Genomic DNA, 25,168 nt, shown 5'->3' on the forward strand with positions numbered 1-25,168 from the left:
TTAACTTAAATGTGCCTTAACTTAACAAAAAACATAGCTCAATTATATATCGATTGCCCCCCTCACGGACGTCGCTCCCGCCGTGTTACGGAGGGGGGAAACGGTCCACACGGAGGGAATCTGGTTAGACGGGACGGGGTACGTGGGGTGTAGCAAACACGCCAGGTCTTGTGGTGGGCCCTCCTACGCGTGTGGAAGCGTGGTGGCACGCACAATGACCCGACACGCGACTGCGAGGGTGTGCCCCCTCTGGCGGGCGTCGGTGCCTCCGTGTCACGGAGGGAGAAACGGTCACGGAGGGAATCTTGGGTCGGGACCGTGTTCGTGGGTGTAGCTATGGGCTAGGCTATGAAAACCCGGTGAAAAGGTCCATCGGTCAAACCCCATCCGGCGTAAGTCAAAGGGCTAGATCCGAGAGTCGTCTGTGTCAAGGTTAGACAGGATGGGGTAGCTATGCTGCGAGGTCTTGTAGTGGACCCTCCTACGCGTGAGGAAGCATGGTGGCTGGCGCAAGTACCCAGCACGCGGCTTCGTGGCTGTGCCCACCCTCGCGGGTGTTGTTGCCGTCGTGTCACGGAGGGGGGGAACGGCCATGTCGGGCCGACAGGGAGGGAATCTTGGGTCAGGACCGTGTTCAGGGATGTAGCTATGTGCTGGTCTATGACAACCAGTGAAAAGGTCCATCGGTCAAACCCCGTCCGGCGTAAGTCAAAGGGCTAGATCGGCCAGTCGTTTGTGTCAGGGTTAGACATGACGGGGTACCTAGGGGGGTAGCTATGCTGCCAGGTCTTGCGGTGGGCCCTCCTACGCGTGTGGAAGCGTGGTGGCAAGCCCAAGCACCTGGCACGCGGCTTCGAGGGTGTGTCCCCCCTTGCGGGCGTCGCTGCCGCCGTGTCACGGAGGGGGAAACGGCCATGTCAGACCGACATGGAGGGAGTCTTGGTCCGGGACCACGTACGGGGGTGTAGCTATGGGTTGGGCTATGATAACCCGATGAAAAGGTCCATCGGTGAAACCGCGTCCCGCGTAAGTCAAAAGAGCTAGATCCGCCGGTCGTGTGTGTGAGGGTTAGACGGGACGGGGTACCTAGGGGGGTAGCTATGCCGCCAGGTCTTGTGTTGGGCCCTCCTACGCGTGTGGTAGCATGGTGGCAGGCACAAGCACTCCACACGTGGCTCCGTGGGTCCCCCCCCCCCCTCACGGGCGTCGCTGGCGCCGTATAACGAAGGAGGGAAATGGCCACGTCGGGCCGACATGGAGGGAATCCTGGGTCGGGACCATGTTCGGGGGTGGAGCAATGGGCTGGGCTATGACAACCCGGTGAAAAGGTCCATCGGTCAAACCCCGTCCGACGTAAGTCAAAGGGCTAGATCCGCCGGTCGTTTGTGTCAGAGTTAGACGGGACGGGGTCCCTAGGGGGTAGCTATGCGGTTAGGCCTTGCGGAGGGCCCTCCTACGCATGTGGAAGTGTGGTGGCAGGCGCAAGCACCCGGCACGCGGCTCCGCGGGTGTGCCCCCCCCCCCTCACGGGCGTCGGTGCCGCCGTGTCACGGAGGGGGGAAATGGCCACGTCGGGCCGACATGAAGGGAATCATGGGACGAGACCGTATTCGAGGGTGTATCTATGGGCTGGGCTATGACAACCCGATGAAAATGTCCATCGGTCAAACCCTGTCCGGCGTAAGTCAAAGGGATAGATCCGTCGGTCGTCTGTGTGAGGGTTAGACGGGACGGGGTACCTAGGGCGTAGCTATGCCGCCAGGTCTTGCGGTGGGCCCGAAAGCGTGGTGGCAGGCGCAAGCACGTGGTAGATCTTCCTGAAGTAGGTGAATTTCTTGCTCTTACAAATTTCTAGGTTCAACTCCACAAGATTTGAAGACCCTAGTGACACCTAACAAATCTAGGAGAGACCACTCCCCAAAAGATATTAGATGTTGTTATTGATGATGAACTCCTTGCCTTTGTGCTTCAGAATATAGTGTGCTTAACACTCAATCCTTCTCTCGCATATTTGACATGGTAGTAGGAGAAGGATTGGAATGGAAAGCAACTTGAGGGGGCGACAAATGTTAAAGGAGGCCGACCTCCATGAAGCTCGTTTTCAAATTTTAGTTTTCTAGAGCGCGATATTTTTAATTTATCAGTGAACACGCATACCCATGTATACTATGTGTGTGTGCAAAACTTCACATCATTATACGTTCACACGTGATCTACAGAAAAAAGACAAATATACATTTTTAAATAGGCCTTTTTTTGTTATTGGGTCAGAATTTTGACTTTTTTGTACATGCTACAAATCACAATATTTTTGGACGAAATTCAACACGTTCTTGCGGAGTACATATATGTTTCCATGTTTTTTTCATATTTCTTTGAAACTTTTTAATATGCTTTTTGATATTTTTGAAATACCGAGTTTAGTGGAGCTCTCCATAAATCCGCACTCCTTGAAGGGCCTAATAATCAAGGATCAAAGTGTTGGAAATATGCCCTAGAGGCAATAATAAATTAGTTATTATTATATTTCTTAGTTCATGATAATCGTTTATTATCCATGCTATAATTGTATTGATTGAAAACACAATACTTGTGTGGATACATAGACAAAACACTGTCCCTAGTAAGCCTCTAGTTGACTAGCTCGTTGATCAAAGATGGTCAAGGTTTCCTGGCCATAGGCAAGTGTTGTCACTTGATAACGGGATCACATCATTAGGAGAATCATATGATGGACTAGACCCAAACTAATAGACGTAGCATGTTGATCGTGTCATTTTGTTGCTACTGTTTTCTGCGTGTCAAGTATTTGTTCCTATGACCATGAGATCATATAACTCACGGACACCGGAGAAATGCTTTGTGTGTATCAAACGTCGCAACGTAACTGGGTGACTATAAAGATGCTCTACAGGTATCTCCGAAGGTGTTCGTTGAGTTAGTATGGATCAAGACTGGGATTTGTCACTCCGTGTGACGGAGAGGTATCTCGGGGCCCACTCGATAATACAACATCACACACAAGCCTTGCAAGCAATGTAACTTAATGTAAGTTGCGGGATCTTGTATTACGGAACGAGTAAAGAGACTTGCCGGTAAACGAGATTGAAATAGGTATGCGGATACTGACGATCGAATCTCGGGCAAGTAACATACCGAAGGACAAAGGGAATGACATACGGGATTATATGAATCCTTGGCACTGAGGTTCAAACGATAAGATCTTCGTAAAATATGTAGGATCCAATATGGGCATCCAGGTCCCGCTATTGGATATTGACCGAGGAGTCTCTCGGGTCATGTCTACATAGTTCTCGAACCCGCAGGGTCTGCACACTTAAGGTTCGACGTTGTTTTATGCGTATTTGAGTTATATGGTTGGTTACCGAATGTTGTTCGGAGTCCCGGATGAGATCACGGACGTCACGAGGGTTTCCGGAATGGTCCGGAAACGAAGATTGATATATAGGATGACCTCATTTGATTACCGGAAGGTTTTCGGAGTTACCGGGAATGTACCGGGAATGACGAATGGGTTCGGGGAGTTCACCGGGGGGGCCCACCCACCCCGGGGAAGCCCATGGGTGTTTGGGGTGCCGCACCAGCCCTTAGTGGGCTGGTGAGACAGCCCAAGAGAAGCCTATGCGCATAGGAAAGAAAATCAAAGAGGAAAGGAAAAAAAAAGAAGGAGGTGGGAAAGGGAAGAAGGACTCCACCTTCCAAACCAAGTAGATTTCGGTCTGGGAGGGGGAGACCTTCCCCCTTGGCTCGGCCGACTCCCTTGGGAGTCCTTGTACCCCAAGGCAAGTCTCCCCCTCCTCCTCCTATATATAGTGGGTTTTTAGGGCTGATTTGAGACAACTTTTGCCACGGCAGTCCGACCACATACCTCCACGGTTTTTCCTCTAGATCGCGTTTCTGCGGAGCTCGGGCGGAGCCCTGCTGAGACGAGATCATCACCAACCTCCGGAGCGCCGTCACGCTGCCGGAGAACTCTTCTACCTCTCCGTCTCTCTTGCTGGATCAAGAAGGCCAAGATCATCGTCGAGCTGTACGTGTGCGGAACGCGGAGGTGCCGTCCGTTCGGCACTAGATCGTGGGACTGTTCGCGGGATAGTTCGCGGGGCGGATCGAGGGACGTGAGGACGTTCCACTACATCAACCGCGTTCACTAACGCTTCTGCTGTACGGTCTACAAGGGTACGTAGATCACACATCCCCTCTCATAGATGGACATCACCATGATAGGTCTTCGTGCGCGTAGGAAATTTTTTTGTTTCCCATGCGACGTTCCCCAACAGTGGCATCATGAGCTAGGTTCATGCGTAGATGTCTTCTCGAGTAGAACACAAAAGTTTTTGTGGGCGGTGATGTGCGTTTTTCTGCCCTCCTTAGTCTTTTCTTGATTCCGCGGAATTGTTGGATCGAAGCGGCTCGGACCGACATTACTCGTACGCTTACGAGAGACTGGTTTCATCGCTACGAGTAACTCCGTTGCTCAAAGATGACCAGCGAGTGTCGGTTTCTCCAACTTTAGTTGAATCGGATTTGACCGAGGTGGTCCTTGGATGAGGTTAAATAGCAATTCATATATCTCCGTTGTGGTGTTTGCGTAAGTAAGATGCGATCCTACTAGATACCCATGGTCACCACGTAAAACATGCAACAACAATTAGAGGACGTCTAACTTGTTTTTGCAGGGTATGCTTGTGATGTGATATGGTCAACGATGTGATGTGATATATTGGATGTATGAGATCATCATGTTGTAATAGTTAATATCAACTTGCACGTCGATGGTACGGCAACCGGAAGGAGCCATAGGGTTGTCTTTAAACTAACGTTTGTGCTTGCAGATGCGTTTACTATATTGCTAGACCGTAGCTTTAGTAGTAATAGCATGAGTAGCATGACAACCCCAATGGCGACACGTTGATGGAGATCATGGTGTGACGCCGGTGACAAGAAGATCGTGCCGGTGCTTTGTGATGGAGATCAAGAAGCACATGATGATGGCCATATCATGTCACTTATGAATTGCATGTGATGTTAATCCTTTATGCACCTTATCTTGCTTAGAACGACGGTAGCATTATGAGGTGATCTCTCACTAAAATTTCAAGACGAAATTGTGTTCTCCCCGACTGTGCACCGTTGCGATAGTTCTTTGTTTCGAGACACCACGTGATGATCGGGTGTGATAGACTCAACGTTCACATACAACGGGTGCAAAACAGTTGCACACCGGAACACTCGGGTTAAGCTTGACGAGCCTAGCATGTGCAGACATGGCCTCGGAACACATGAGACCGAAAGGTCGAGCATGAATCGTATAATTGATATGATTAGCATAGAGATTCTTACCACTGAAACTATTCTCGACTCACGTGATGATCGGACTGGAGATAGTGGATTTGGATCATGTACCACTCAAATGACTAGAGAGATGTACTTTTTGAGTGGGAGTTCTTAAGTAATATGATTAATTGAACTAATTGTCATGAACATAGTCTAATGGTCTTTGCGAATTACGATGTAGCTTGCGCTATAGCTCTAATGTTTTTATATGTTCCTAGAGAAAATTTAGTTGAAATTTGATAGTAGCAAACTTTGCAGACTGAGTCTGTAAAACCGAGGATTGTCCTCGTTGCTGCGCAGAAGGTTTATGTCCTTAATGCACCACTCGGTGTGCTGCACCTCGAGCGTCGTCTGTAGATGTTGTGAACATCCGACATACACGTTTCTGATGACTACACGATAGTTCAGTACAAAATACTTAATGGCTTAGAAGCAAGGCACCGAAGACGTTTTGAAACGTCACGGAACATAAGAGATGTTCTAAAGAGATGAAATTGGGATTTCATGCTTGTGCCCTTGTTAAGAGGTATGACACCTCTGACAAGATTCTTTGTCCACGAAGTAAAGGAGAAAAGCTCAATCGTTGAGCGTGTGCTCAGATTATCTGAGTACGACAATCGCTTGAATCAAGTGGGAGTTGATCTTCTAGATAAGATAGTGATGGTTCTCCAAAGTCACTGCCACCAAGCTGTGAGAGCTTCGTGATGAACTATAACATATCAAGGATAGATACAATGATCCTTGAGCGATTCGCGATGTTTGACACTGCGAAAGTAGAAATCAAGAAGGAGCATCAATAGTTGATGGTTAGTAAAACCACTAAGTTTCGAGAAAGGCAAGGGCTAGAAGGGATACTTCGTGAAACGGCAAAGCAGTTGCTGCACTAATGAAGAGACCCGAGATTAAACCCAAGCCCGGGACTAAGTGCTTCTGTTATGAGGGGAACGGTCACTGAGGCGGAGCAACTCTAGATACTTGGTAGATAAGAAGGCTGGCAAAAGTCGAAAGAAGTATATTTGATATACATGATGTTGATGTGTACTTTACTAGTACTCCTAGTAGCACGAGGGTATTGGATACCGGTTCGGTTGCTAAGTGATTAGTAACACGAAATGAAAGCTACGGCATAAACGGAGACTAGCTAAAGGCGAGGTGACGATACGTGTTGGAAGTGTTTCCAAGGTTGATATGATCAAACGTCGCACACTCCCTCTACCATTGGGATTGGTGTTAAACCTAAATAATTGTTATTTGGTGCTTGCATTAAGCATGAACATGATTGGATCGTGTTTATTGCAATACGGTTATTCATTTAAAGAGAATAATGGTTACTCTATTTGCTTGAATAATCACCCTCAATGGTTTATTGAATCTCGATCGTAGTGTTACACATGTTCATGATATTGGTGCCAAAAGATACGAGGTAATGATGATAGTACCACTTACTTGTGGCACTGCCGCTTGAGTCATGTTGGTATAAATTGCATGAAGAGGCTCCATGCTGATGGATCTTTATACTCACTTGATTTTGAATCACTAGTGACATGCAAATCATACCACATGAGCAAGGCCTTGTTTTCATTGAGATGAATCAAGATAGTAACTTGTTGGAAGTGATACATTTTGATGTATGCAGTCCAATGGGTGTTGAGGCACGCAGTGGATATCATTATGTTCTTACTTCAATGACGATTTGAGTAGATACAAGAGTATTTACTTAATGAATCACAAGTCTGAAATATTGAAAAGTTCAATTCTGTTTCAGGAGTGAAGTTCGTCGTAACAAGAGGATAAACTTTCTACGATATGATCATAGAAATGAATATCTGAGTTACGAGTTTTGGTACGCAGTTAAGATAATGTGGAAATTGTTTCGTAGTTCATGCCACCTGTAACATCATAGTGTGATGATGTGTCTGAACGTCATAGCCATGCACTATTTGGTATGGTGCATGCTATGATGTCTCTTATCGAATTACCACTATCGTTTATGGGTTATGCGTTAGAGACAACCGCATTCACTTTAAATAGGGCACCGCGTATTTCCATTGAGATGACACAGTATAGACTGAGGTTTAGAGAAATCTAAACTGTCGTTTCTTGAAAGTTTGGGGCTTCGACACTTGTGTGAAAAAGTTCCAGTCGAATAAGCTCAAACCCAAAGCGGATAAATGCATCTTCATAGGATATCCAAAACAGTTGGGTACATCTCCTATCTCAGATCCGAAAGCAAAGTGTTTGTTTCTAGAAACGGATCCTTTCTCGAGGAAAGGTTTCTCTCGAAAGAATTGAGTGGGAGGGTGGTAGAACTTGATGAGGTTATTGAACCATCACTTCAACCAGTGTGTAGCAAGGCGCAGGAAGTTGTTCCCGTGGCGCCTACACCAATCGAAGTGAAAGCTGATGATGGTGATCATCGAGCATCGGATCAAGTTACTACAAACCTCGTAGGTTGACAAGGTCGCGTACTACTGCAGAGTGGTACGGTAACCCTGTCTTGGAGGTCATGTTGTTGAGCAACAGTGAACCTACGAGTTATGGAGAAAGCAATGGGGGGCCCGTATTCCGACAAATGGTTGGAAGCCATGAAATCCGAGATAGGATCCATGTATGAAAACAAAGTGTAGACTTTGGAAGAACTACTTGATGGTCATAGGACTATTGAGTAAAGATGGATCTTTAAAAGGAAGACAGACGATGATGGTGATAAGTCACTATTAAGAAAAGCTCGACTTGTCGCAAAGATGTTTCCGACAAGATCAAACAGTTGACTATGATGAGACTTTCTCACTCGTAGCGATGTTGAAAGTCTGTTAGAATTATGTTAGTAGTTGCTACATTATTTATGAAATATTGCACATAGGATGTCAAAACATTGTTTCCTCGACGGTTTCCTTGAGAAAACATTGTATGTGATACAACTAGGAGGTTTTGTCGATCCTAAAGATACTAGCAAGTATGAAAGCTCTAGCAATCCTTCAATGGACTGGTGCAAGCATCTCGGAGTTGGAATATACACTTTGATGAGATGATCAAAGATTTTGGGTTTGTACAAGGTTTATGAAAAACTTGTATTTCCAAAGAAGTGAGTGGGAGCACTATAGAATTTCTGATAAGTATATGTGGTTGACATATTGTGGATCAGAAGTAATGTAGAATTTCTGTAAAGCATACAAGGTTGTTTGAAAGGAGTTTTCAAAGGAGTACCTGGATTGCGCTACTTGAACGTTGAGCATCAAAGATCTATGGAGATAGATCGAAAGCGCTTAATGGAAGTTTCAACAAGATGCATGCCTTGACAAGTTTTTGAAGGAGTTCAAAATAGATCAGCAAAGAAGGAGTTCTTGGTTGCGTTGTGAGGTGTGAATTTGAGTAAGACTCAAAACCCGACCCCGGCAGAATAAAGAGAATAGACGAAGGTCGTCTTCTATGCCTTGGTCGTAGAATCTGAAGTATGCCTTGCTGGGTACCGCACCTGATGTGTGCCTTGACTCAAAGTCTGTTGAGAGGTACAGAGAGTGATCCATGATTGAATCACTAGCAGCGGTCAAAATTTATCCTTAGTAACTGATGGACTAAGGAATTTTTCTCGATTATGGAGGTGGTTAAAGAGTTCGTCGTAAAGGGTTACGTCGATGCAAGCTTTGACACTAATCCGAATAACTATGAGTAGTGAAACGGATTCGTATAGTAGAGTAGATATTTGGAGTATTTCCGAATAGCACATAGTAGCAGCATCTATAAGATGACATAAAGATTTGTAAAGAACACACGGATCTGAAAGTTTCAGAACCGTTGACTAAAACCTCTCTCATGAGCAAGACGTGATCAGACCCCATAACTATATGGGTGTTGGATTCGTTGGAATCACATGGTGATGTGAACTAGATTATTGACTCTAGTGCAAGTGGGAGACTGTTGGAAATATTCCCTAGAGGCAATAATAAATTAGTTATTATTATATTTCTTAGTTCATGATAATCGTATATTATCCATGCTATAATTGTATTGATTGGAAACACAATACTTGTGTGGATACATAGACAAAACACTGTCCCTAGTAAGCCTCTAGTTGACTAGCTCGTTGATCAAAGATGGTCAAGGTTTCCTGGCCATAGGCAAGTGTTGTCACTTGATAACGGGATCACATCATTAGGAGAATCATGTGATGGACTAGACCCAAACTAATAGACCTAGCATGTTGATCGTGTCATTTTGTTGCTACTGTTTTCTGCGTGTCAAGTATTTGTTCCTATGACCATGAGATCATATAACTCACGGACACCGGAGGAATGCTTTGTGTGTATCAAACGTCGCAACGTAACTGGGTGACTATAAAGATGCTCTACAGGTATCTCCGAAGGTGTTCGTTGAGTTAGTATGGATCAAGACTGGGATTTGTCACTCCGTGTGACGGAGAGGTATCTCGGGGCCCACTCGGTAATACAACATCACACACAAGCCTTGCAAGCAATGTAACTTAATGTAAGTTGCGGGATCTTGTATTACGGAACGAGTAAAGAGACTTGCCGGTAAACGAGATTGAAATAGGTATGCGGATACTGACGATCGAATCTCGGGCAAGTAACATACCGAAGGACAAAGGGAATGACATACGGGATTATATGAATCCTTGGCACTGAGGTTCAAACGATAAGATCTTCGTAGAATATGTAGGATCCAATATGGGCATCCAGGTCCCGCTATTGGATATTGACCGAGGAGTCTGTCGGGTCATGTCTACATAGTTCTCGAACCCGCAGGGTCTGCACACTTAAGGTTCGACGTTGTTTTATGCGTATTTGAGTTATATGGTTGGTTACCGAATGTTGTTCGGAGTCCCGGATGAGATCACGGACGTCACGAGGGTTTCCGGAATGGTCCGGAAATGAAGATTGATATATAGGATGACCTCATTTGATTACCGGAAGGTTTTCGGAGTTACCGGGAATGTACCGGGAATGACGAATGGGTTCCGGGAGTTCACCGGGGGGGCCCACCCACCCCGGGGAAGCCCATGGGTGTTTGGGATGCCGCACCAGCCCTTAGTGGGCTGGTGAGACAGCCCAAGAGAAGCCTATGCGCGTAGGAAAGAAAATCAAAGAGGAAAGGAAAAAAAAGAAGGAGGTGGGAAAGGGAAGAAGGACTCCACCTTCCAAACCAAGTAGATTTCGGTTTGGGAGGGGGAGACCTTCCCCCTTGGCTCGGCCGACTCCCTTGGGAGTCCTTGGACCCCAAGGCAAGTCTCCCCCCTCCTCCTCCTATATATAGTGGGGTTTTAGGGCTGATTTGAGACAACTTTTGCCACGGCAGTCCGACCACATACCTCCACGGTTTTTCCTCTAGATCGCGTTTATGCGGAGCTCGGGCGGAGCCCTACTGAGACGAGATCATCACCAACCTCCGGAGCGCCGTCACGCTGCCGGAGAACTCTTCTACCTCTCCGTCTCTCTTGCTGGATCAAGAAGGCCGAGATCATCGTCGAGCTGTACGTGTGCGGAACGCGGAGGTGCCGTCCGTTCGGCACTAGATCGTGGGACTGTTCGCGGGATAGTTCGCGGGGCGGATCGAGGGACGTGAGGACGTTCCACTACATCAACCGCGCTCACTAACGCTTCTGCTGTACGGTCTACAAGGGTACGTAGATCACACATCCCCTCTCGTAGATGGACATCACCATGATAGGTCTTCGTGCGTGTAGGAAATTTTTTTGTTTCCCATGCGACGTTCCCCAACACAAAGGTTGGAGTGGAATCCTCTTGATTTCAACACAAGTGTAGATGGTTCTCTCTTAGGAAGTGGATATGGGGAAGTCCTGGTTTGCTCTGTGTGAGCTGGAGGGGTGGGTGGGGGTATATATAGCCATCACCAAAAATCTGACTGTTACACAACTTTATGCACTAATCGGTGAGACCGATTGAAACCATTCAATGAGACCGACCAGTACAAAAGTCCTGAACTTTAAGGTTTTTGGTAAGACCGAATGAATCCACTTTGAGGGACTGATGAGTGATGACCTACGCACTGTCCACACTTCTATGACACCGATCGAAACCACCCGAAAATTCTGAGATGATGTCGATAGGTTACAGAAGGTTGGTAAGTGCACTTTGGTGAGACCGAATGCTTTGGTGAGATTTAGTTTCTTGGGTCCAGGCAGTGGCTTTATCAAGTGTATCTCGATGGTTTTGGACTGGATGAATTCCATGGGATCGAATTAGGCTTTTGTGTTTTGGACAGGTGGGAATGTGAGGGGTGGTCGAGGGTTTGTGGTGCAATATCTCTAACACTTGAGGAAATAGTCCATAGTCAAAACCTCATCTGCTTTTAATAGTATTGGTTTTCCTATAGACTCGATGTGATTTTGGATCACTAAACCAAAATGTAGAGTCTTGGAGCTTTTGCCAATGCTTTGTCCCTTGCATTTGAGGGATCCACCTTAACATCTCATTGCATTATCTAATTGAACTTTCCTGAAATATTCTTTGAATAAGCATTAGTTCAATGATGTATATGTTATTATGAATTACCAAAACCATCCGGAGATTAGTCGCACTTTGAGATTGGGCGGACTTAGGCCAGGGCAAGAACCTTGCTCGGCTCTCTCACACAGGCAATGATGTTGCTTGTTGGTGTCCTTCTTTTCTTGAAGGCGCTGCCATGGCCTCTATATGTGACCCTTCGATCACTGGGGAAACCCAATTCCAATTCACAGGATGGGATAACGACGACACCACGACATCATTCCCCTTCTTGAATGTTTTGTCTTGTTCACTCAGAGTCCCTGATGCTGGATCTCGACATGTGGAATGTCACATTGGTCTCGGATATCTCTCAAGGCATGGGCATCCGAGGCACCTAGGGCGTACTCACACCTAGAGCGCCTAGAAATAGCATCATGTTGTGTGGCTAAAGGCCGGGCTAGTCAGATTTTGTTGTGTTATGTCCTCTGTTTGGGCTGAGCATCCACTATCTCTCTGCTTCGAGCATCATGTTTTCCTCGCATAGCATGTTATATTATTTGTTGTATTTTTTCTATTCTCTTCTATCAATGAACATAAATGTAAGCTTAGCGTATTCGTGAACTTTTTTTGCAAGGCGAGTGGTCGGCACTGTGCCAATGGTGCAAGTCGTGATGGGTGTGGCTGCTAAGAGCATCTCCAACAAATGCGTGCTAAAAAAGTTATACAATGTTGAAATAGCATTTTGTAGCATGTTGGAGGGCGTTTGCTCCAAAAGGCGTCGTAAAATATGACGTCTAAACCGACGGCCCGACCTGCAGCAGCCTAGATTTTGCGGCACGCGTGAGCGGACACGCCAAATACACAACGCCTGATGCCGTTTTATCTAGCACGCTAAACCTTGTTTACTGCATGCAAGATTTTAGGGTGGCTCCTGGAGCGATAGTTTTAGTCTCTAGCATGGTATGTAGTTTCTTTTAACAGATCATTTATCTAGCGGGTCTGTTAAAGATACTCTTAGCTCTTTCTTCTATGAATACTTCTATGAATACATGATCATATGATACGCTTGCGCGGTTTTTGTAATACTGAATTGTCATTTAAACACGGGACAGCCGACAGTAAAACATGGAATAATTGTCCATTCGCATCATGCGTCTGGACTTCGATCACCGGCTCGATGCATGCGTGCGTGTCTCTCTAATTGCTTCTCGTTACCTCTCGCAAAAAACCAAGCCAAGACCTAAACGCAAACTCACTTTCTTCGCCCTTGTGCAGTCGTGCTGTCCCTGGCACTTTCCAGAGTCTTCCACGACCCGTGGAGTCCTAGAGTTCACTTGTGCCACCTTCTGTGGCACGTTTTGGCGAGCTCCGGAGGCCCTCTGCATGGTGCCCTGGACGTCCACGTCGTGACCCGGCTATCGCTGCACGAACAACTTCTACACGTTCACGGCTGGGGAGTGCCCGCCGACGTGGCCACCGCCGCGGCCACCCCCTCACGGCCGGGCTAGCTCGTCCTCCCCGTGTTGCCGTGTCCTATATAAACGCCCACTCGTCATCGGCAACAGCACACAGAATCAACAGTCCACCACAACGAACCAACTTTGATCTAGCCAGTCCCCTGCTTCCTGCTGTGACCTGTGAGTACTGAGTAATGGCAACCATGGTGTCCTTGAGTTCCTTCTCCGGTGCCGCCGTCGTCGGCCGCTCCGCCTCCTGGTCTCCGGCGGTGCCGCGCCGGCGCGCCCTCCTCGTCAGGGCCCAGACCGAGGTAAGCGTCTTTTGGTCGCCTGACTGTGCCATCATTGTACTGTATTTTCGAGTGTGCTGTGCTGACTCACGATGCCCTCTGCAGCCGGGTGTCGAGCAGACCAAGGAGGAGACGATGAGCGCATCGACATCCACCTCAAACCCAACCCCAATCCCGAGCACGACCCCGGCGGCGCCCAAACCCAAGCCAAAGGCTAACCCCTCGGTCTGGGACGCGCTCGCGTTCAGCGGCCCGGCGCCGGAGCGCATCAACGGCCGGCTCGCTATGGTGGGCTTCGTGGCGGCGCTCTCCGTCGAGGCGGCGCGCGGCGGCGGGCTACTCGACCAGGTCGGCAGCAGCGCCGGGCTGGGATGGTTCCTGACAACAGCGGCTGTGTTTTCCGTGGCGTCTCTAGTGCCGCTGCTTCAGGGACAGAGTGTGGAGAGCAAGTCCAGCGGCGTATGGACCGCCGACGCCGAGCTATGGAACGGCCGCTTCGCCATGCTCGGCCTCGTCGCACTCGCCGTCACCGAGTTCATCACCGGCACGCCCTTCGTCAACGTCTGAAAGTAGCTAGTGTGTAGTGTGTACAGTGTACTGCTCCCGTACGTGCGTGTACGTACTGGTTGTCATGGTGAGGAACTAGTGGTACGGACTCTTGGTAGAGCGTTGTGTAACGGATGTGAGTTGATCACGTTCTTCCTGTACATATAGGATTATGAAAAAAAAGCCAAACCCTGATAGTATTTAGGAGAGCGACGCTACAAGTACGGACAGTTTTTACGAAAATTTATGAAAAGGATTAGATGGGCTAAGATGATTGGAAGAAATAAGGGGGAGGGGGTCCACACCCCCTTAGAATCAGGGGGCGGTGGAGATCAGCTAACGAACGAGTCCGTAAACACCCCGTATTACTCCGTATGTTTAGAATTTTCCTATTTAGGATATCTAGTCCTAGTTTATTTCCATAGTCCTTTATGGATGTGGATAGACGGCATCCTAGGAGTGGTGCTTGTAACATCAAAAAAACGAAAAGCAATACAAACCAAAGGCTCGACACGGGCCTTTACCCATCAAATCCATCGACCAGTTTTATTCGTGTCGCTAGTTACGCAAGTTCCGTCAAGTAAACGGCCGAAGCAAGAATCGCATAGGTATGCCTGTACGGCTGCATACGCACATTCAAAAGCCAACAATTGGTATCAGAGCCTCGACGATCTACGATCTACAATGACGGACAGCGACGCTGAGTCGATCAAGTCCGGCAAAGGCGGTCCCAAGGCGAACAAGAACGGCGACAAGGTGAAGAAGAGCGGCAAGTCAGCAATCATTGGTGGAGGAACGGACGGCGCCAACGTCCAGGCGCATCGCAACATCCCCATCCAGTACCCGATGCTCACCGACGTCAACTACGGCGTGTGGGCGGTGAAGATGAAGATTATTCTTTGATCCCTTCGAGTGTGGGAGGCCATCACGGACGACGACGTCGACGAGGAGCACGACGAAGGTGCCATGGCCGCCATAGCCCAGTCTGTGCCAGATTCCATGCTAATGACATTGGCGAAGTTCGAGACGGCAAGAGAGGCGTGGAACGTACTCAGGAGATGAGGATCGGAGAAGATCGCGTCACCAAGGCTCGGGCACAAGTGCTGAAGCGCTAATTTCACAAGTTGCAGATGGATGAAACTGAATCGGTGAACGACTACGCCATGCGTCTTACTACTTTGGTGGGTGAGATCCGCGTGGTTGGTGCAAAGCTCGAGGAGACCGAGATTGTGGAGAACATTTTCAGTTCGGTGACCGACAAATTCCCGTACATCATCGGCAAGCTCGAGCAGTTTTATGACATCGACGACATGACCATAACCGAGGCAATCGGACGCCTGCGGACGTGGGAAGAGAATGCTTGTGGCTGTCGGAAAGGCAACGGAGGAGGTAGTGACAAACTCATGTACTCACATGCAGATTTGGAGTCCCCAAGTAGCAAAGGAAGGCGTGATGGCAACGAAGGCTCAAGTAACGCAACGCGCGGCGGACAAACCGGAGAAGGCAAAGGAAAAGGCAAGCAACAAGGTCGTGGTAAGGCTGACCGATCTAATGGGCGGAAGCAACGGAACTTGGATATGTCCGAGGTCAAGTGCTATAATTGTAACGAGATGGATCCTTTGCAAAGGATTGTCCGGAGCCTGACAAGCGGGAGATCAAGGCAAATTTGGCAAAGCAGGAAGATGAAGGTCCAGGTCTTCTGATGGCCGAAGTTTGTGATCTCGCTGAAACGGTGGTTGTGAAACCAAGCCGGAAGGTGCTACTTCATGAGAACAAAGTGACACCGAAGTTATCCGGTGATTAGAACGTGTCGTGGTATCTCGACACGGGTGCCAGTAACCACATGACGGGGTGCAAGGAGAAATTCCTCGAGCTGGAATACGATGTTGAAGGCTCGGTCAGGTTCGGTGATGGTTCAGTGATACGTCTCCATCGTATCTACTTTTCCAAACTCTTTTGCCCTTGTTTTGGACTCTAATTTGCATGATTTGAATGGAACTAACCTGGACTGACGCTGTTTTCAGCAGAATTGCCTTGGTGTTGTTTTTGTGCAGAAATGAAAGTTCTCGGAACGTCCTAAAAATTTATGGAGAATATTTCTGGAAAATATGAAAAATACATGGGCAAAGATCCACCAGAGGGGATGGGCCAGTGGGCCACAAGCCGTGTAGCCGCCACCCCCCTGGTGGCGGCTAGCAAGCTTGTGGGGCCCACGTGGCTCTGCTGCCCCCAAACTCAGCTCTATAAATTCACTTTCGTCCCAGAAAAAATAAAGACAGAAGATTTCGTCGTGTTTGCGATACGGAGGCGCAGCCACATCCTGTTCTTCATCTGGAGGGCAAACCTGGAGTCCGGTTTGGGCTCCGGAGAGGGGAAATCGTCGCCATCGTCATCATCAACCTTCTTCCCTCTCCAATTCCATGAAGCTCTTCATCGTTCGTGAGTAATCTATTTGTAGGCTCGCTCGGCGGTGATGAGTAGGATGAGGTGTATCATGTAATCGAGTTAGTTTTGACGGGGATTGATCCCTAGTATCCACTATGTTCTGAGATTGATGTTGCTACTACTTTCCATGCTTAATGCTTGTCACTAGGGCCCGTGTGCCATGATTTCAGATCTGAGATTATTATGTTGTCACGAATATATGTGTGTTTTAGATCTGATCTTGCAAGTTGTAGTTACCTACTATGTGTTATGACCCGGCAACCTCGGAGTGACAATAACCGGAACCACTCCCGGTGATGACCATAGTTTGAGGAGTTCATGTGTTCACCAAGTGCTAATGCGTTGGTCCGGTTCTTTATTAAAAGGAGAACCTTAATATATTGTAGTTTCCTTTTGGACCCCTCTGCCACGGGAGGGATGGACAATAGATGTCATGCAAGTTCTTTTCCCTAAGCACGTATGACGACACACGGAATGCATGCCTACATCACATTGACGAACGGGAGCTAGCCACATATCTCTCCGTGTTATAATTGTTGCATGATGAATATCATCCAAACAAATCACCGACCCATTGCCTACGAGTTTGTCCCACTGCTGTTGTTACTTGTTTTGTTCTGCTGTTGTTACTACTGTTGTTGTTGCTGTTACTTGCTTGCTCTGCTGTTACTTGCTAATGTTGCTACTTGCTACTGCTGTCACTGCGGCTGTTCCTTGCCACTGCTGCTACTCGTTACACTGCTGCTACCTGGTACAATACTTGTTCGCACGACGTTGACGGCAAAGAATATTTTCCGTTCACGGTCAACTTCTGGCGCCATTGATACAATTGTTAGGAATAGTGTGCCGTCAACAGATCGTTTCTGACACCGTTGTTATCGTACTACTTTGTTGTTGATACTTTGCTTGCAGATACTAATCTTTCAGGTGTGGTTGAACCTGACACATTCAGCTGCTAATACTTGAGAGTATCCTCTCACTTCCTATCCGGCGAACCAACAAATTTGGGTTGAATACTCTACCCTCGAAAATTGCCTCGATCCCACGCGCTGGTGGGTCATTGCCAGACAATTTCTAATTGTTGAGCAATCAAGAATAGCATTTGTCTAGCCACTGCCAAGGATCTGCTAAACATTCAGCTGTGGAGATTTGCGGGCAAGGATCTGTCCTCTTCGAGGGTCTCAGAGGCGAACATCGCATACTCACCGGAGTGTACTACATCCCACGGCTGCGCAACAACATCATCTCTATTGGGAAGCTTGACGAGAATAGATGCAAGGTGAATATCGAGAACGGAGTGATGACGATCTTCGACAACCTCCAAAACGTGCTAGCTCGTGTTAATCACACACGGAATAGACTCTATATCCTCAACCTTGATCAATCTCAACCGGAGTGTTGGCTTGCCAAGAGTGATGATGATTCATGGTTATGGCATGCTAAATTTGGACACGTTAGCTTCTATGCCTTGAAGAAGATGTCAAAGATGGAGAAGGTATCCGGGATGCCAGTTATCGACCATGTTGATCGAGTAGTGATGGGTGCTTGGTTGGAAAACAGCACCGCAGGCCGTTCCCTGCTCAGTCTACCTATCGTGCAAGTGATGCACACGAGCTGCTCCAGGGTGATCTATGTGGCCCTATCACCCCGGCAACTCATGCGGAAAAGAAGTATTTCTTCCTTGTGGTAGATGACTACTCGAGATATATGTGGGGCATTCTCCTACGATCTAAAGATGAGGCGTTTGAAGCGTTCAAGAAGCTGATGGCTGCATCGGAGATGGAACACAAGTTGAAGGTTCGCGCTCTACGGACAGATCGCAGCGAAAAGTTTACGTCGAACGAGTTCAAGGACTACTGCGAGAAGGTTGGCATAAAAAGTTTCCTCACGCCACCTTATACGCCATAGCAAAACGGGGTACTTGAAAGGCGCAATCGAACCATCGTTGACATGTCAAGGAGTTTACTCAAGAGCAAGAACCTACCGGAGACTTTCTAGGGAGAAGCTGTCTCGACGGCGGTCTATCTTCTCAACCGGGCTCCAACGAAGGCGGTGATCGGCAAGACTCCGTATGAAGCAATTTACGGACGTAAGCCGAATGTGTCTCATCTACGGACGCTCCGGTGCGTGGCACATGTGAAGACGGCGGAGCCACACCTCTCAAAGCTTGCCGATCGTAGCACCAAGATGGTGTTCAACGGATATGAGAGGAGTTCCGGCACCAAGGCATACCGCTTGTATGATCCACAAACCAAGCGTCTACGGATTTCACGTGACGTCGTGTTTGAAGAAAATCAAGCGTGGAATTGGAGCGTCGCAGCCGATGATGCTCCAAACAGTAACATATTCATGGTTGAATTTCCAACTCATGATGATGCAGTGGAGGATGTCCAGGTGGTTGGTAAGACGCCCAACCAAGGTGACCACAATGGTAGTGATCATCATGGTGCCGACACCGACAACGACGTGCATAGGTTGCAAGGAGATAGCGACAACGAAGCATACGATACAGGCAGAGATCTCGACGACAACATCGACAGCGAGGCGCATAGTGACGACGACAATCAAGATGATGGTCACGGTCACAAGGACTACGCCGACGACACGGATGTCGATGACACGCCCGGGTCTCAGCCATCTTCCTCAAGTGCATCAACACCGACACAATTTGTGTCGCCTCCTTCACAAGCCACAACGGACTCCTCAGGGCCTCGTCGCTACAAGACCCTCAAGAAAGTCTACAAGTACACAAAGTCAATTACGCTCGAGTACTCCGGACTATGTCTATTCGGAGTTGATGAGCCGGCAAACTTCGTAGAGGCGATCAAAAGTCCTAGTTGAACGCACGCCATGGATGAGGAGATGAAGGCGATTGAGATCAATGGCACGTGGACTTTGGTAACCCGGCCTCCAAACCAAAAGGCGATAGGTTTGAAGTGGGTTTACAAGTTAAAGAAGGACACGGAGGGTGCCATTGTGAAGTACAAGGCAAGACTCGTTGCAAAGGGCTACGTACAACGTCAAGGAGTTGACTATGATGAGGTGTTTGCACCAGTTGCTCGACTCGAGATAGTGAGAGTGCTCCTAGCTTTGGCAGCACAAGAGGATTGGAAGGTTCATCATATGGATGTTAAATCGGCTTTACTCAATGGTGATCTCACAGAAGAAGTGTACATGGAACAAGCCCTCGGCTACGAGAAGAAAGACGAACAAGCGGAAGCTGACAAGCTCAAGAAGGCACTTTACGGGCTGATGCAAGCGCCAAGAGTTTGGAATTCAAAGTTAGACCAAAGTATGGTCACGCTCGTGTTCAAAAGATGTGCCCTCGATGATCCAAAGGACAATCTATAAAGCACCAAAGAAGAGGTGAAGATTGAAGACACGACCAAAAAGGAGTGTTGTCATCAAGCTACGCACGAGCCGACGACAGTAAAGACGGTTCATGAAATGCTGCAAGGGACGACAAAGGCCATGCCGATGATAACAGTTATGAGAAGCAGCAATCGTGTTTGGGACCCAGGTCGGAAGTAAGGATATCGTGATTAGGGGGTGAATCTGAGTTAATCACGTTGCCCTGTACACATAGGATTAGGAAAAAAGCCAAACCGAGTCCTAGTAGTATTAGGATACCTAGTCCTAGTATATTTCCATAGTCCTTTGTGGATGTGTATAAAAGGCACCCTAGGGATGGTGTTTGTAACACCAGAAAAACGAAAAGAAATACAAAGCAAAGCCTCGACACGGGCCTTTAGCCATCAAATCCATCGATCAGTTTTATTCGTGTCGCTAGTTATGCAAGTTTCGTCAAGTAGACGACCGAAGCAAGAACTGTGTAGGCACGCGTGTACGGCTGCATACGCACGTTCAAAAGCCAACAACGGATTCTGTAAGTCTTATAGGTTGTGTTTCTTGATGATGATGTCTTGGAGCTTAGAATTACTGCACGAATGAATTAAGGCCAATTCTAGCCGATCCTCTGTTCGTTATTCTGAAAACAGAGAAGGAAAACGGCTGAGTATGGCCGGATCTAGCCAATCTCCTAAATATATCTAGCAAACATGAATGTGTGTTGCACCGGAAAAAAAGTCACCCCTCATACATACCCGACATACCCAACGTCATCAGTAAATCCCTTAATGTCTTTCATGATGTTGCACGATAAACAATATGATAAACAGTTTTTGCTAGAACTTATCTAGCTGAATTTTAGTATGTCTCATTCACTTTTTATAGCCGTTGGATGTGTGTGCTGATTTTTTTTTTCATGTGAGTGAGACCAAATTATATCTCATCTAGATGAGGTTTAGACACAACCTACGATAAATGATGTCGCACAAAAACATAAAGGTGGAACAATTTTTGAAATATACTCAAGATATTCCTAATTTATTACACAACAAAAATATATACCTAGTTGTCTCTATCTCTTTACGTCTTTGTTCTTGTTCCTTTTCAGTGGTATCTAACAAATATTGCATTAGAATAAAAATAGATAAATACATTTTAGTACTCAACTGGCACTTGTGCATAATAGCATTATTTTTGTCTTGCTGAGATATATGTGTTTGCAATTGTAATTCAAATCAAGATTTAGTTTAGTTGCAAACATATTAGAAATCTTCATCGAAAACAATCAATTTGTAAGAACATGCATACCAAGTGTCCAAGGTTGCATAGAAACATTAATATTGTTAAAACTAATCATTATAGGCACAACTTCAAACAATATAAAAATCAATGTTAAGCTAGTGGTTTACAAAATTTCATATTAGTAGTTTAGTGTACATCATTGTATAAGGGGTCGTTTATCGTGCAGTGTGCCAAATAGAGAGGATTATTATACACCTATTGTAACATTTAGCATATGGTAGCTGGTAGAAATCAACATCCCCTATGATGCCATTAATAGCCTCTCATGAAACGATCAATCTATCACATGTACCCCATTTAAATAGTGTAGGAACATATACAATCAGCAGCTTAAAAATATCCCATAGAAAGAAGATTTTAATTAAGTTTATATCCTAAACCTAATTTTAGAAATGAGTGACATGCAAAATAATACAAGCATATTTGAAATCTACACAGTTTTCTGAGGAATTTTTATGTGTAACATTGTTAGATTTAGAGTTAGGATTTGAAAGATTTCAATACTTGAAAAGTATGTGCGTCCGCCTGATAAAAAAATTAAACAAAAAAGGAAATAGGATTTTTAGAAATGATTGACATGTTAGATAACACATTTTATGAACAAATTTTCATATATTTTTTTAGGATAAATTTTTTCATATATAATATGTTAGAATTTGAGTTAGGATACAAAAAATACGAGTTAGGATTTTTTGTCTGTGAATTTTTCATATATAATCTCCTTGATAGATGAAAATTAAAGAAAAGAAATGAGATAGAATGGATTCAAACCTATGTCTTCCAAGTAGTAGGCTGACGCTCTAGCGAGTGGGTTACACCATCTTTGTTGTACCTAGCGGTTCACTCATTGATAAACAAAAGTTTAGCGCAACGTCTAGTAAAGAAAAACGATTTTTTTGACTTATGGGTAGAAGTAACATCTTTTGACTTGTAGTGCAAGCTAGCACAACATGCAAGTCATGCAAATGCAATTTACTCGATTTACTGGCTAGTCAGTTAGCTAGCGACACCTTACACCGTATATTTATTTATGCATTATATAAAAAAGTTTTCTTAATTTATAAATATTGGTATTTCAGCCGCTAGCTCATCATTAGTGTACTTTACATGCAGAACTGTCAGCAATCTAACAGATCTTATCTCATTTTTCTCGCATGCAATAAATCCTACCTTTTACTTTACTATGGCTAGTTTAATTCATCCATATCTTTTATGTCATATATCTGTTTTTGAAACCTTCTTTAGATTTGAACTCCTTGACCAGTAACCTTTCAAATGAGACAGGTTTTGGATTTTTTAAAAGCATTTATATAGCTGAACATAAATTTCACATTTCGAAACTATCAGTTTCACAATGCTAAACTACGATTTTACTTTTTGTAGTTACTATTTCTTAATTCACAACCTGCATTTTACTTTCCAGTCGCTTGTTTTATAAAAATAACATCTATTTCAAATGCACATTTCTCAAATAACCTATTTCGATCTTTTTAAATAAAATTGTTTTACATTTTCAAATAATCTGTTTCACTTTGACATATTATATTTTCACTTTTTGTGGTTATTATTTTACAATCCAGAACTTATGTCTCACAATTCAGAACACACATTTCACTTTTCACTGTCTCGTCTCACAAAAATCACGTCTATTTCAATTTCACACTTTTCAAGTAACATATTTCACTTTTCTAAAAAAGACGGTTACACATTTCCTAATACCAGCTTCACAAAAAATTGCATTTCAGTTTCATAGTATTGTTTTTCACTTTCAGAACCTCACATTTCACTCTTCACTAGCTTCACAAAAAATTGCATTTCAGTTGCATATTAGTAAAATAACATATTTTTTAAATCACCGGTTTGTTTCATAAAAGTCACGTCTATTTCAATTGCATATTTTTGAAATGACATATTTCAATCTTCTGAAATAAATTATTACACATTTTTAAAAATCAGTTTCAGAAGTTGACATTTCAGTTTCATATTGTTTTTCACTTTCAACCTACATTTCACCTTTTACTAGCTTATTTCAAAAAATTAACATCTATTTATATTACATATGAAAGAAATATGTCATATTTCACATGTTTGAAATAAACCATTATACATTTTGAAGTAATCAGTTTCATAGAGTTGTCTTTTCAGTTTCATATTTCGGTTAATATAGGTTTCGAGTGAAATAGGTTGGTTTCACATATTTCTGTTGAACATGTTTGTTTCATATTTTCAAGTGAAATAGGTTTGTTCCACATATGAAATATAAGAGACGTTGAAATTTAAAAATGTTTGAAATGTATCCAAGATTGATCTAGTTATACAGGTCTTGACGCCATACGTTTAAATATATAAATTACTTCAAAACAAACTTATACGATTTTGAAGATATGAAAGTTAATAATTGACTAGGATGAAATAATATACATGGATTTATTCACAAGGGGGAGAGAAAGACGGATGAATGAACGTTCTTGTCAGACAAAAAGTAATACTATGGATCCCATTACACTGACATAAGGTAGTACTTTGTGTATTTAGATGGGATTCTTCAGATATATTTAGTCACGTATAGCTTTTCTCTTCCTAATAATAAAACATCTATTGCTTCTGTCGTCCGTTATGAGATTGTCCCCGAAGTTGCAAATAATTGTCCACTATGCCATGGGTAAGCACAAAAACGGTTCGGGTTGAAACATTAGCCATCCTCTTTGGTTCATATACATGAAAATCCCATAGAACATCTTAGGCGCATTGGCAGTGTGGTGGCTAATGCCTCTCTCTCTTGAACGGGAGAGCACGGTTCGATCCCAGCTATCATCATCTTTTTTTCTTCACTATTTTTTACCCCCTTTTCTCTACGAATCCATAGGACTGTATTAGGCGAGTAATTCTTTGTTTATTTTTTTGGCAGATTAAAATACCTTTTTAAATATTCACATCTTTCAAATATCAATTCTAAATCTAACATATTACATATAAAAATCCATCAGAACAATATGTAGATATTAAATATGCCATTATCTTCCATGTTGCTTGTTTCTGAAATTACGTTTAGGTTGCCTATTGTATATATTTCCTTCGTCATTTATGTAAACAAATGGCTTAATTTGATTTTCATATTGTTTAATTTTGTGTCCATAAAGGTTTTTAGAAACACCTTGAGCACACAAAGAAATCACCCCACCTTTATTTTTTGTGCAACATCATTTATCATATTTTTCTTTGCGAACAGGTCCACAAATCTATTAATAAATGAACAAGATATAAAATAGCTCACCACCAAAATAAATAATTACTACGAAGTCCCAAGGGGCCATTGAACTGCCGCATCCACCGGAATGAGCTGATGACGCATAGTCGTCGTCACCGCTACACATGACCGCCTGCGAATCTCCATAGCATATGAAAAGTCTTCCAACTTTGGTCTTGAGGATCAGCACCCCAACATAATGTGATCATTATCATTGAAAATTATAATTATTTTCTCCCGTCACATCGCACAGGTCATTTTGCTAGTGTATTTATATAGTAGAAAAGTAAGAATAAATTAGATGGCGGCCGCACAGATCTTAACGCACAAACAAACTGCGGATGCGTTACCGGTAGGTAACTTTCAAAAGTACTTTCTGCTGGATTTACTCCGGTTATTACAATCACAATCGGGATAGCATGCATAGCTAACCCCATCTATCGCGCTTTGCTTAATGAATACGCATATATGCATGGCTGGTACTAGATGGAATGGAATCCGGATGGGCTTCGGATCCGCGCGCAGAAGGAAACAAGTTATGCATGCATGGTGGTGGTGAATACCCAATACGTAGCCTAGTCGAAAACGAGCTCTCATGCGTTATATACGTACGCATGTTCCAGACAGAGAAATGTTTGTCTAGCTAGAGCTCAACCCTAGCTCCCTCTTCCTCGATCGATCGTCTGCTTCCACCTCCGATCCTCGATCGCG

The 25,168-nt window shown here is 45.0% G+C and overlaps 1 protein-coding gene across 1 annotated transcript; it reads left to right on the forward strand.

The window, feature by feature from the left end:
* The first annotated feature begins 13,387 nt into the window (after window positions 1-13,387).
* LOC123446769 (high molecular mass early light-inducible protein HV58, chloroplastic-like) lies at window positions 13,388-14,246 on the forward strand. Its single transcript, XM_045123314.1, has 2 exons — window positions 13,388-13,590; window positions 13,675-14,246. The coding sequence occupies exons 1-2, from the start codon at window positions 13,474-13,476 to the stop codon at window positions 14,134-14,136; spliced, it is 579 nt and encodes a 192-aa protein (XP_044979249.1). The 5' UTR covers window positions 13,388-13,473; the 3' UTR covers window positions 14,137-14,246.
* The last annotated feature ends 10,922 nt before the right edge of the window (window positions 14,247-25,168 follow it).

The sequence above is a fragment of the Hordeum vulgare genome, chromosome 4H (assembly GCF_904849725.1).
Source record: "Hordeum vulgare subsp. vulgare chromosome 4H, MorexV3_pseudomolecules_assembly, whole genome shotgun sequence".
Taxonomy (NCBI): Eukaryota; Viridiplantae; Streptophyta; class Magnoliopsida; order Poales; family Poaceae; genus Hordeum; species Hordeum vulgare.

Excerpts from the sequence above, each read along its gene's own strand:
- LOC123446769 (XM_045123314.1), top strand. The coding sequence starts at position 13,474 with ATGGCAACCATGGTGTCCTTGAGTTCCTTCTCCGGTGCCGCCGTCGTC. Across the intron at positions 13,591-13,674 it reads TCGTCAGGGCCCAGACCGAG|CCGGGTGTCGAGCAGACCAA; the intron begins GTAAGCGTCTTT and ends TGCCCTCTGCAG.